General features: G+C 36.4%; 1 protein-coding gene and 1 pseudogene across 1 annotated transcript; both read right to left on the bottom strand.

The window, feature by feature from the left end:
- Positions 1-2,931: 2,931 nt before the first annotated feature.
- Positions 2,932-5,700, bottom strand: LOC107953390 (subtilisin-like protease SBT3). Its single transcript, XM_016888697.2, has one exon. The coding sequence runs from the start codon at positions 5,366-5,368 to the stop codon at positions 3,164-3,166; it is 2,205 nt and encodes a 734-aa protein (XP_016744186.2). The 5' UTR covers positions 5,369-5,700; the 3' UTR covers positions 2,932-3,163.
- A 134-nt stretch (positions 5,701-5,834) lies between these two features.
- Positions 5,835-11,051, bottom strand: LOC107953389 (probable receptor-like protein kinase At1g49730; annotated as a pseudogene).
- Positions 11,052-13,075: the final 2,024 nt, after the last annotated feature.

The raw sequence follows: 13,075 nt of genomic DNA, 5'->3' as shown, positions 1-13,075 counted from the left end.
ATTTTTATTCTTATTAATAATATTAAGTTTGAACATGCTTTCATACATATACCCTTTTCCCACAAAAATTCCTCCCTTAGACAAAATAAACTTATCTGCCTCAAAAACAAGTTTGAAACCAAACTTATTCAACAGACTTCCAGACACTAAATTTTTCCTAACTTCTGGTACATAATATACATCATTTAAGGTTAAAACCTTTCCAGAAGTGAATTGTAGTTCAACAGACCCTTTGCCTTTAATTGTTGCGGTGGAAGAATTTCCCATGTACAAGACATTGTCATTTTCACATTGTGTGAACTTTGTGAACATGCTTTTGTCTTTACACACATGTTTGGTTGCTCCGGTATCAATCCACCATGTATTATCATCTTGTGCCATATTAATTTCAAATATCATTGCAACGAACTTTTCGTTATTATCAGCCTTAGAAGATGATTTCTTCTTTAAAAATCGACATTCATTCTTGAAATGTCCCGGCTTTCCACAATGATAGCATGAGCCCTTTTGTTTCTTTTTGAACTTAGGTGCTCTATTAGTCTGATTGAACTTTCTCTTGAATGGTTTAGTAGTCTGTACTTCCTCCGTAGCATGTACTTTGGCATTTTCAGAATTTAGGTTCTGATCTTGTTTTCGATACTCTTCTTCAATACGAAAATGATTTGCCAAAGCCTCAAGAGATATTTCCTCTTTCTTATGTTTTAGACTTCTTTTAAAGTCTTTCCAAGATGGAGGAAGTTTGTCTATTATGGAGGATACCACAATCATTTCATCCATTTTCATATCATATTGCTTAAATTGATTCAGCATCTTTTCAATATCACGAAATTGTTCCATAACAGAACGACCATCAACCATTTGATAATTATTGAAACGACTAACAAGAAATTTCTTACTTGTAACATCTTCGGTCATGTATCTTGCCTCCAATTTGTCCCATAATTCTTTAGCGGTGACGTCGTTTTGGTAGGTGTCGAACAAACCATCAGATAAACCATTCAATATGTGGCCCATGCACATGTAATCAGCATTGTCCCATTTTTGTCTTTCTCGGGTTGCAGCAACAGATTCATTTTCATTCTCTTCAGGTCTTGGAGTATCCAAAACATAAACAATCTTCAAAGTTGATAACAAAAAGTGCATCTTTTTCTGCCATCGTCGAAAATTGCCACCATCAAAACGATCAAGTTTAACAAAGTTGGAAGCCAACTCCCTTAGTGTTCCACTTTCATGTGTTGTGGTAGTCATCATGAAATATAACCTTAAAATTGTTAATACAAAACTCCGGTAAGGAAAAAACTCGAACACACGATCGGAACTCGAAAAGAAAAGAAGAAATAGGACAGGCTCCAAGGCGTGTATCAAGCCACTATCTTTAAGGTTATATTCGCCCCCACTTATCTTCAGTGTGCAAACGAGTTCCAAGCAAATTAACCTCGAGGATACAATGAAGCCAATGACTATTTGCGTTTTGCACTGACGAGAATAGTCCACTATGCACTGAGTAATGTATAACAAAAACTCAATTTCTACAAAGGATTTCTGCAGCAATACTTTATAGAATAATCTAATAATATTAGAAAATGAAGGAAGAGAAGAAATAATATTAGAATTTGTTGATATGATTTCCAAATGAAATCCCATTCCTATTTATAGGAATTTTCATGTCTCTTCATAGAGACATCTTTCAATAGGTGTCTTTATGAATAAATAAATAATAATAATTATTCATTTAATTTTGTAACTATTCAAATAATATTTTTTGAATAGTTATAATTCTTTTTTTTTTAAAATCAAATGATATAACTTTTGACCAATGACCAAAAGTTTTATCTTTTGATTAATTACACCCATTCATTTATAGTTATTGGGATACTATAAATATTTGAAAATATTCCAACATAACTTTACCGAGTTATAATGTTTCGGTCACTCATTCATTAACAACCATTACAATCTTAATGGAAAAGTAATACGCCACATTAAGGGCCAACTTAGAAATGTTTCTCAAAAGTGTTTTTAGGACAAAAACATTCCTAAACAAACTTCTTTTTGGGAGAAAAAGTAATTCTTCCAAGCCAAAAATTGGCCTAAAAGTACTTTTTTTAAAGTAAAAATTTTAGCTTCTCCCCAAAAGTGCTTTTTTTCTCTTCCCAAAAGTACTAAACATTTCTAAACTAGGCCTAACTCAAGGATTATTATCTAATTTAACCCCTAAACTATAGCTAAAATATTCAATTTGGTCATTTTACAACTTTTTTAAATGATAATTCTAAAAAAAATCAATAAATTCTAAAAATATATATAAAAGAATCTTTAAAACAAAAAAATTTACTTATTTTTTTAAAATTATAGAAATTATTTTTAAAATTGTAATAATGTAAAAAATTAAAAAAACATGAAAACATGATTTTTAAAAAAAATAAGTTTTTAAAAATTTTAAAAATACATAATGAAATTTTATATTTTTCTAAAAGAATTTTTTAATATTTTTTTTATAAATTTTGAAATTTAACTCTCAACTTAGTTTAATTTTTAAGGATTTTATGTTTTTTTTAATTTTTTACATAGATATAATTTTAAAAATATTTTTTTATAGTTTGAAAATATAAATAATTTTTTGAATTTTTTTATATTTTAAACATTTTTTTGATTTGTTTAGAATTATTGTTAAAAAGGACCAAATAGAATATTGTAGCTATAGTTCAGGGGTCAAATTAGATATTAAACCTTGAGTTAATGTGTCTCGTCAATTTTTCTGTTAAGGTTGTAACAGCTGTTAAAGAATGAGTGGCCAAAATGTTATAACTCGACTATGTTAACGACCAAAACGTAACTTTTTAAAGTTCAGTGGAAAAAATGAAATTTGACTAAAATTGAGTGACTATTTTTGTAGTTTAGCCTAAAACTAATGGATGAGTTTCGTGCATATAATATAACAAGTTTAAAACAGATTTATAATAGATATTGAGCTCCTAAATAAAAATTGATTCATCCCAATTGAAGCCCAAACCAAAAATTTGTTTCATGGAGTTGATGTAATTCTCATTCCTTGTCATTGTTACCGATCAACAACTAATGTGGAATTTTTAAGTTAGTGTGTGGAGCTATAAATCCTTCTTAAAAACATAAAAACAGATGCAGGCAAGCAGGCGTTCCGGCTTCAAGGTGCGAATGCTGAAACGATTGGACTTGTAACTTGATGTTTCCCATTGACCTCGTACCAGCTCAGGAATCCATAATTCCCGAAGTAATCGCTTTCAGGGATACTTCCAACTCCCACATCAATCTCCACTGTGAGTTGGAATTTGGCTTTACTGTATTTTCCTGCAAAGGTAATTGTTGCAGGTTGCACTACAGCTTTCATGCCTGAAGGAGCCCTCACTACCGCTCGATAAACCGAGATACCTTCTGCTACATTTGTGAGTTCCCTTTGGAAGGTGGTGCCGGTTGTGTTAGTGTTGTTCAAGAGAATGATGAATGATGGATAATTAAGATCCAGGGTAGCACTATCACAGTTAAACTGACGCATTCCCGTGATGGTTCGGATCTGTTTGCTAGTGTAGTTTAACCCACAAAGGTAGTTGATGTAGTCTTGAATCTCGATATCGTAGACAAGGCCAGGGTCTATGGCTTTGTTAGGATTTATGTGCCCTACTCCGAAATCAAGAGGTGTCCCAGCAACTCCTGTGGTCATGTCAATGATACGGCCATTTTCATTGTCGAAAACTTCAGCTGTTGTCATCATTGCTGATCGGATGGCTGCTGAACTCCAGTCGCGGTGGGCAGCTTTAAGCAGTGTGGCTATGCCAGCCGCATGCGGGCATGACATGGATGTTCCAGATTCGAGAGCGTAATCTGTTAGCAAATAATCATCGTCACCAATCGGTGCAAAGCCTCTGTTGGGGACCCCAGCAGCCAAAATGTCGACTCCAGGAGCCAAAATATCGGGTTTCAGTATCCATGGTGATTTTCTATCACGTCCTCGAGATGAAAAGTAAGCCACTTGAGGAGCTGGCTTAGTACCCAAGAGGGTTGTTTCAAACCTGATACTCACTGTTGCATTCTTGGAATTGATTATATAATGTTTTACCAAATCCCCATATTTCGGGTTTACCAACACAAAGGGCTTGAAGAAATCTGTGGGTCGGAAAAACGGACCCTCGGAGGAGCTAAAGATAACCCCAGCAGCTCCAGCTGTGTCCATTTCGTCTATTTGTGCATAGGCATTAGTTTGGCCGCTGGAGTCGAAATCACAGAATATGTATTTTCCTGCAACTTCTTCGGGGTCCAGAGAGTATATTTCACAGAGTTCTTTGGTTCGGTTTCCGTGTCCAAAGTATATAGGAACATCTGAGACAAACAAGGTTTCAGGATATACAGATTTTCCTGTTACGGTTAACTCTCCATCACCAAGCGTGACATGAGCTGCAAATTCCCGATCGATGGTTCCAGCACCGACGGTAGTGATCCAGGGAGCCCCATTGAGAATGGTATATGCATGAGGGCCATTATTGCCAGCAGAGCATGAACCAAATATCCCTTTCTTCAAAGCTGTGAATGCTCCAATTGCAATAGGGTTTTCATCAAAGGGAGTCTCAAAGAACCCCAAAGACAGAGACAGGACATCCACACCATCCTCTATAGCTTGATCCAAGCCAGCCAGTACATCTGTTGCTGCAGCATCATAACTTTCATCAAAGAACAGAACTTTGTACATTGCAATCCTAGCCTTTGGTGCCATTCCTATAGCTTTTCCTTTGGCATATCCAAAATATTCAGCACCAACCGCACTGCTGCCCGCTGCTATGGACGATGTGTGGCTACCATGACCTAGAAAGTCCCTCGGTGAATCATAGTCATTTGTTTTTGATATATTCTGTTTTTCCTGCTGCATGCCTTTGCTGAAGGATCGCGCCCCAATCAGCTTCCTGTTGCAGTAAGATGCATTGAATTCAGTACCAGTTTCACATGCACCACGCCATCTCTTTGTCACCGGCGGCAAACCTTCATCGTTAAAGCTCTCGCTTTCAGGCCAGATGCCAGAGTCAAGGACTCCAATGATCATGTCCTCACCAAATCCACCCGCAGGCCATAGCCCAGAGTGTTTCTTCAACCCAAGAAAGGTAGGAGCACGTGTGGTATGGAGGTGCCCCTTTGTTTCAGGATATGTAGCAAGATGACCGGGTAATTCGTGAAGTTGGTCATGGTGGGCTTGGGATAACACAGCGCTAAACCCATCTATTACATGGTTGTAAGTGTAGAGATGCAATGGGGAAAAGCCGTCTGGTGATGACAGGGATGAAAGGGTTGACATGTACCAATCATGATGGCTCGAAAAGGCAGCAGGCATTGCCGATTTATCCATGTGGATGATGTAGGTCCTGGGCGTTTCATTGTTCAAGTCAGAAGTACCACCCGGATATGGTATTTGAGAACTTAAAAGGATCTTACTTAATACATGGATCGTCCATATGATCGAGAAAATCAAGAGCACATCATAGTGATGGGGCAAACCAGCGGACCTTCTGGTTTTCCTATGGCCGGTCTACAAGAAGGAATTTTCCAACCTTGTTTGCCTGATAGCGACCTTAATATTTACACTAAGCCTTTTAGTCGTGACAAGCATGGGGTGGCCCATGGAATCATTGGAACCCTAGCAAACAAGGGCATAGCCGCCGACGAATTCAACCATAGCAAACAAGGGACACTTGAGATTACCAAACCATATATATGGTACTTTGTTTTTATAACAAAAATACAATGACTTCTCCATGGAATTTCAAACCGCCTACGTAAAAAAAATCCGCAATCATTAGAATGTAAAAAAAGTATGAAATAATTGCACCGGGGTATCTCTCGGTTTTTGAATCAATAAAGGCCAATCTTGATGATTCGCTGCAATATCCGTATCTCTGTACCAATGATACACGAAAATTACATTTATGTCTCATTTATCCAAAAAATTTAGAGCAACCATAAACAGGAAAATTATAAGATGATCACTTCTTGAATCCTTTTGTTTCCCTTTTGTAAAAGTAACAAGCTTGATGGCTATCATTTCCTCTGCAACAGGAACATTCTGCATACCAAACATCATGCATACCTGCTAGTTCATGAGTAAAATCACATACTAGCAAGCTCTCAAGTCTTGATTACGGCTTAATCAGATTGAGGCAGCTGTCTCATGTGATTGGCCTCAAAGGGAGAGTACGTTTTGAGGAGATTGTGGTGATCCGGTTTCGAGTAAAAAGCTTCTACTACAATATGACCTTGATGTACTTGAAGATGAAGCAAGATATCTTCCATCCCCACTGTGATAATAAGGTCCACTCCTAGGAATTTTGCCTCTGCTTGTCCTTCCTCTTCCATCACTACCTTCATAATCTTCATCTTCGACAGCTTGTATGAACCCACTATGCATCGGATCAGCACTCTCATACAAAAGTCTAAGGACCTGTTTGATTGAGGGTCTAGCCCGTCCTTCTCTCTGGGTGCACCATCTCACAATGGTCACAACTGTTTGTAGTTGGTCTAAGTCAAAGGAGTCCTTAATTTGGGGTCCACCAGCTCAAGTAACCTTGACTCTGATGCCATTAGTATCTGGGATGATTCAACCAAGTTCTTGCCATCTTGTACGGCTCGTCTTGCAGTCACAATCTCCAAAAGTAGCACGCCATAGCTGTATACATCACTTTTATCCGTGAGCTCATGAGTGACCACATATTCGGGATCCATATAACCTGAAAGTCATCTAAAGTTTAGATCTTTAATTACATGAGACACTAAAACTTCCAATGACTTATTGGCTAACCTGGAGTTCCACGTATGTCAGTATTTACTGGTTCGAAGCAAATAGAACCATCTTTTGAAGCATGTGCAAGCCCAAAATCTGCAACCTACAGGATACAGTACAGCAGAAAAGAAAAACTGTTTTAATGCAATGTACTTTCATGCTTTTACCTGAAAATAAAGTTCTTCAAAGTTCTCACATAAAAGGGTTCTTCAATGAATCTCTTCAGAAACTGTTACGCATCCTCAAACTATTCTCTTAGTTTTACAATGTCCTTTTGTTCTTTCACCAGCTTTCAGATTCCTCTAGTTATTGAAAGTAGAATTCAATTTTGCTCTAGTAATTAAAACTTCAACTCCATTTTTCATTTGCAAACATATGTACCAAGAAATAAATTGTGAAAAATGATGTGGAAATCAAAAGTTCACAACTTGCGTGTAAGTGTCTATCAACATTCTGGAGAGAACTTGTTATATTCCATTAGGAGTTTACTTATATACATGAGAGCAAAATACCAGTGGCAGTACAACTAAATGAGCATTCAACAAATACCATACCTTTGCAACAAAATTCTCATCCAATAAAATGTTGCTCGATTTGATGTCCCTGTGGCATAGAGGTGGATCACAATAGAAATGAAGGTACTCCTGCAAAAATAAACCATATAAGGAAAGAGAAGTCATTTAGCAAGATGATAATTTTGTATAAACCAATCTGCAAATATGAAAAACAACAGAATCAACTGCTATTACCAACGCATTAGCCACATCAATGGCAATTTGTATCCTGGTCTCCCAACTCAGTGGGGTTTTTTCTGGGGCTGCAAAGTACGAGATCATATCCATTTAAGACATGCAATGAACAGTAATGAACATAGAAAAATAACATGGGAAAGCAGTTGATTAAGTCTCCATTCTACCGCATTTAAGCATACAAAATTGTTAACGAATTATCAGAGAAGTTAAAATACAGATAATATCAAACTTTAGAGAAGTGAATCAAAGGAATGGAGAAGCATACAATGAAGATGATCCTTTAGGCTCCCATTTGACATGTATTCATACATTAGAAACCTGCCCGAAGTAAAAAGCATTTAATATTGCTTGTAGACAGATCAATCGCCTTGATAGACATACATGATTGAACTATACCTCTCATGCTTTTCAATGCAAAATCCTCTTAGAGCAACCAGATGACGATGGTGTAATCTAGCAAGAAGTTCTATCTCTCTGCAAAATTCATCTTCTGCCTGCTCTGAAACCTTGTCCATCCGTTTTACAGCTACCACTGAGCCATCACTAAATTGAGCCTTGTATACTGTCCCAAACCCTCCACGTCCAATGATGGTGTTAAAATTCTCAGTTGCCTTTTTGGTTTCCTTGTAGCTATATTTCCGAAACATTGATGAAGTGCCTGCATTTACCACCAATCCTTATCAAATTACACAACTGCCCTTTGGAAAATGATGTTCAAAACTTATCATTATCAAAGGAGAATAGGTGATATCAAACAAACCTTCCTGAAATTTACGCATGGGCCGAGGAGAAGAAAAGAATTTTGAAGAATTCATGTCCATGCTCTCAGAATCCTCCAACTCTCTCTTTTTCCTACGAATCAAAACTACCAATACTATAAGCATCATCATGGCAGCTACTGTAACTGCTATGCCGATGCCTGGAATAATCGTGAGGTGGTAAGTACGGTGCTTTTGTTCTGGAGGTACTCCCAACACAAGTTGATTTGGACTAGCGGCAACCAACGGACTAGGAGAAGCCTTCGGGGTGGGTGGAGATGGAGATGACTCTGAAACTAGCATAAAAAATTGCAACAATTTACTAGCTGATTCAATGGAGTACATAAACATTCATTTATTTACAGAAAATTAGTCATTGGAAAACATATTCAAGTATGTAATGTCTTAACGCAGTTACACAGAAAAGAAAAAAAACATTTTGACACTAATATGTTCGGAGCATCAGTTTTTAGATGCATACTGAAGGTTTCTTTTCCTTTTTTGCCCTCTTTAACAAGCCACCAAAGCATTACAACGTTTATTATCAATCCCCATAAAAGCAGTCAAATCTAGCCTGATGATTGTTCTAAACTGTATTTTAATTACCAGAAAGGCAATGTATCAATAATGCTTATTCGCTCTAATCACTGCAGATAAGAGAAAAGACGAGGAATTATAGACATTCGAGCCATGCAAGAAACTGCTAAAGCGGGAGAAATCTTGCAAAAACTATCCACACATCAATAGATATGCTCAGTTCTCATACAAAATCAAATCGTGGATTTTTTCTGAAATGATTCATACCTGGTGGGATGTTAAATCCCTGAACTTGGAAAAAGCAAGTTGCAATTTCGGCAGCTGAAGCGTCATCGACTTGGCTTGCTAGTGCAGCAAAAGTTGCATCTCGGCAAGTACTCAATGTCATATTATTTTCAGATCCCACTAGATGATGAAGGTAAACAATGCCAGCGTTTAAACATTTCCGGCAATCATTTTCCTGCAAAAGTGGCAGTTTGCAGTTCCTAGTGACATCCATAAATTTTGGAGACTCAAGCATCTGTGTTACAGTGGTTCGACCCCTACAGTCATAACTAACGGGAATTTTTGTACCAAACCCACAAAACATGGTGGCATTACGCGGCACTCCATACAGTTCCATGGTTTGCAATATGGATTGGATGCAGATGTCAGATAAATTTGATGGAACTCCTAGGTTGCTTGTCATATTCGCATACCGGGCAACAGAGAATGCAACGAAAGCATTCATATAGCGACAACACTTTCCTCTGTCATCTTTATTAGAGCATAAAGAAGCCACAAGAGTAAAATTTGATCCACTCAAATCTAAGGGGCAATCTGCAAAATTTGTAAGACCATTGATCAGAATAGAGTGAGTCAAGTAACAATAACATTGTTACCTTTGCTTCACAATCCATCACTTGCAAAATAGATTACTGATAATCACAAAAAACTTGTTTGAAAGGTAGCGTTAGTATGATGGTAAGATTTCTGCAGCCTTTAAATGACTAGTTACTGATAATTATAAAGGAGAAGTACCTTGTTCAATCAAACTGAATTTAAGCTAAAAGTACTTATTGACTGCCCTTACATGAAAATCTATAAATCGACAGTATACTATAGGAATCAAATTGCCATATCATTTTTACTCGACAAAAATATTCAATGAAAGCCAGAAATAACCAGTTGAAACAATAGCCATTTAGCCATTAATTCTTCACACAGAGCTCTAGGTATCCATTAAGCTAAATCCAGAAATTCAATATATGTTGAACTGAACATGGCGTTGTCTTAAAATTAATTGATCAGTTAACGAAAATAAAGTACCCATAAATCATCTGACCCACATAAGTTGGTACAAAGTGAAGGTAGCTCAAACATTCTAATGCCAGTTACAATCAAAATAAAACAATGGATAAACTTTACAAGACTGCATTTTTATATAAATGCAAATCATGTCCAAATTTTCTGCTTCAAAACCCAAAACCCATTTTTCAGGATTCAACTCTTACCCAGACCGAAAGGGGAAAAAACATAATAAATGACCCAAAATGGCATCTTTTACAACAAAGAAAAAGAAGTGATAACAAGTTAACAACAAATGCAACTTGCTTAGAAAGACAACTAGAGCTCAGCTTTAGAAACAAGAAGGGATTGAAACATTACCTGCCAGTATCAAAGGAAGCTGCAAACCGAGAAAAGTCAAGAACCCCAACAGTGCCTTAGCATAAACCACCATCGTAGACCAGGAAAGAACTTTTCCTTTTTCAAGTTTTACCCGAAGAAACAGGAGAGGAAATGATGTGAAGAAGGAATGGGGAAATCTAAGTGATGGAGTACTATTGTCAGCACATCTGGGAACCGTAGAGAAGGGGGTAACAGAGAGAGAGAGAGAGAGAGAGGGGGGGGGACACTGGTCACTGAGCAATGCGTGAGTGCGGCTTTTGACCCTTCTCTCACTCTTTCAACTCTTTAAACAGTGCACTGACTGTAGGTGTTCTCAACTCTCTACTCCTAAAGGCCTAGGCTAATTTTCTCATGGGAAATCTGAAACAAATGAAAGGGAGGGATGGTCCCAAAGGATCACATTGAAGTGGGTCAGTTGCTACGACGCTTTTTCATTAAATGTGTAACAAGACTTGTCTTGTCCACATATCTACGGTATTTGGTTCAAACTATGTCTGATTCATCGTTGGTCTGTCGGGGTTTCTTTCTTCTTTTTCTTAGACCGTGACTTCAAGTAGAAAGGGAAACTTCATTTATACATATACATACTAGATTCACCTACAAATATTAATTACTTATGCACCAAAACTTGAGCTTATCTTGTCTTCAAACGTTACAACAAATTAAAGCCACCTTAACCCCCAACCCTCCTTTTTTTCTTTCAAATAAAAAAGAAAAACCACCTGCTTATAAATTTTTTGTAATTGTGTGATGTTTTATTGGCAAACAAAACAGTGACAGATGAGGCTAGGTAACCCTAAGGAAAAAAATGAATTAAAAATATAAATACAAAACATAAAATGATGTAAGAAAAATAATTCTAATAAGCTACATTATATTATATTATTCAAGTGAAGTGGGATGTGTTTATCCATTCCCCATGGGGTTTTAGCTGAGGTAATTAAGGCATTGGCAAATTGGCTGAATGTGACTTAAAGCATATTGCAAAAGATACATGAAGTGGGACCAAGATGAATTGTGGGAGGCGTGAGGAAACTGCAAAGACCAATACCCAAAACATTGAAATCTTTGAGCATGTTTATATTTTGTGGGCACGGGTTTCATTTGGAATCCTATTCAGTTTTTCCAATGTGGTGACTGATGATAGTGGAGCTTTTCAGTGACAAAAATATTACACCTAATCATTTCATCCTAGTAAATGTTACATTACAGCTTCTTTTACTTATCCAGTTTTAAACAAATGTTTTAACCTCATCCTATCACTAGAAAAATAGACATTGATTTTGATGCACATCACCTGTTGGTCTGTCTGGCTATTTTTGTTTTTAACCTACAACTTTGGGTAATGTTAAGGGTTTTATTTTTTTTATTGGCTTTTATCAACACTTTATGTGTTAATTTTTGGACAGTCAGGCGATGCTTTTTGTAAGAAAAAAAAAGAGAAAGAAATCCTTGCAGTCCACGCCTGGAACATTTTGCTTTTGCTTCTGCTTCTGCATCTTTTATTATTTTTTTCTTTTTATAAATATAATAAGATTCTATCTTAAAAGAAGAATCCCTTGTAATCCAATCAAGCTAAGTCTATTAATTGGATTCCTATCTTCAACATATGAGTTTAATTTTCATGAACAAAATGAAAAGAAGAGCCTTTTTTCATCAATCTCAGATATAAAGGGTTTTTCTCTTTTTGTTAGTAAACATTTCGTTGAGAGAAAAATTACATAAAGGAGTTGAGTTCATCAGGAAGCAACACAATCCAATTAGTGGGGCATTCCCGTTTTTTTTTTTTTAGTTCTCTTAGGAATTCAGTCAATAATTTTTTTCTCGGAATATATGACCGAATTGGACATTCGAATATGATGCAAGTAGAATATGAATATCGTGGATGGTCACATCAGCTTCCTAAGAGACTCCACAACAATTGTTTAGGACATTGATCAGGTTTAGATTGTCAAGTCCAGCAATCATTCATTGCAAATCATGGATCTTAATTAATTCAATGACCATTAATTTTACAAGTTCATTATACCTGTGACATTGACTCAAATATGCTTGATGCCTCTCCATTAAATTTTCCTTTGAAGCAATGCATTGTTATGCATGCAAAATGAACCTTTTCACCCTTAGAATGGTGTTAAGACTCCAAATTGATAAAAATCATAAATCATCAGTGAACAACAAATATGATTAAGTCAAACAATCAACACCTTGAATTTTTAGCAGGCTCTAGTAGTCTTAAGAGAGCATTGGTTATTATAGCAAAAAGAAAAAAGGATAGGATTTCTTTGACTTGGTTTGAATTCCTGCTTCAGTTACTATTGATGATGATGGAAAATTTCGGCGATATAACACATTTCACAATGTGACTAACTCAAAATCGGATAATCTCATTTTCCTCAAAATAGCTTAAATTTTTTTTAATTAACCTTATCACATGCCTTCTCTAAATCCAACTTAAGCACCATCTTCCATTGCACCCTCATTTTCTTTTTCTATTATTATTAAACATCCAATATTTCATGGGTCACGATAATATTATCCTTAATTTGCCTTTTAAGGATGAA

The sequence above is a fragment of the Gossypium hirsutum genome, chromosome D12, assembly GCF_007990345.1.
Source record: "Gossypium hirsutum isolate 1008001.06 chromosome D12, Gossypium_hirsutum_v2.1, whole genome shotgun sequence".
Taxonomy (NCBI): Eukaryota; Viridiplantae; Streptophyta; class Magnoliopsida; order Malvales; family Malvaceae; genus Gossypium; species Gossypium hirsutum.
Note: the sequence above shows the minus strand (reverse complement) of the source record. Positions and strands in the feature narration are given on the sequence as shown.

What these genes read in the sequence shown, in the direction of transcription:
- LOC107953390 (XM_016888697.2), bottom strand. Translation starts at nt 5,368, where the DNA reads ATGGATAAATCGGCAATGCCTGCTGCCTTTTCGAGCCATCATGATTGG.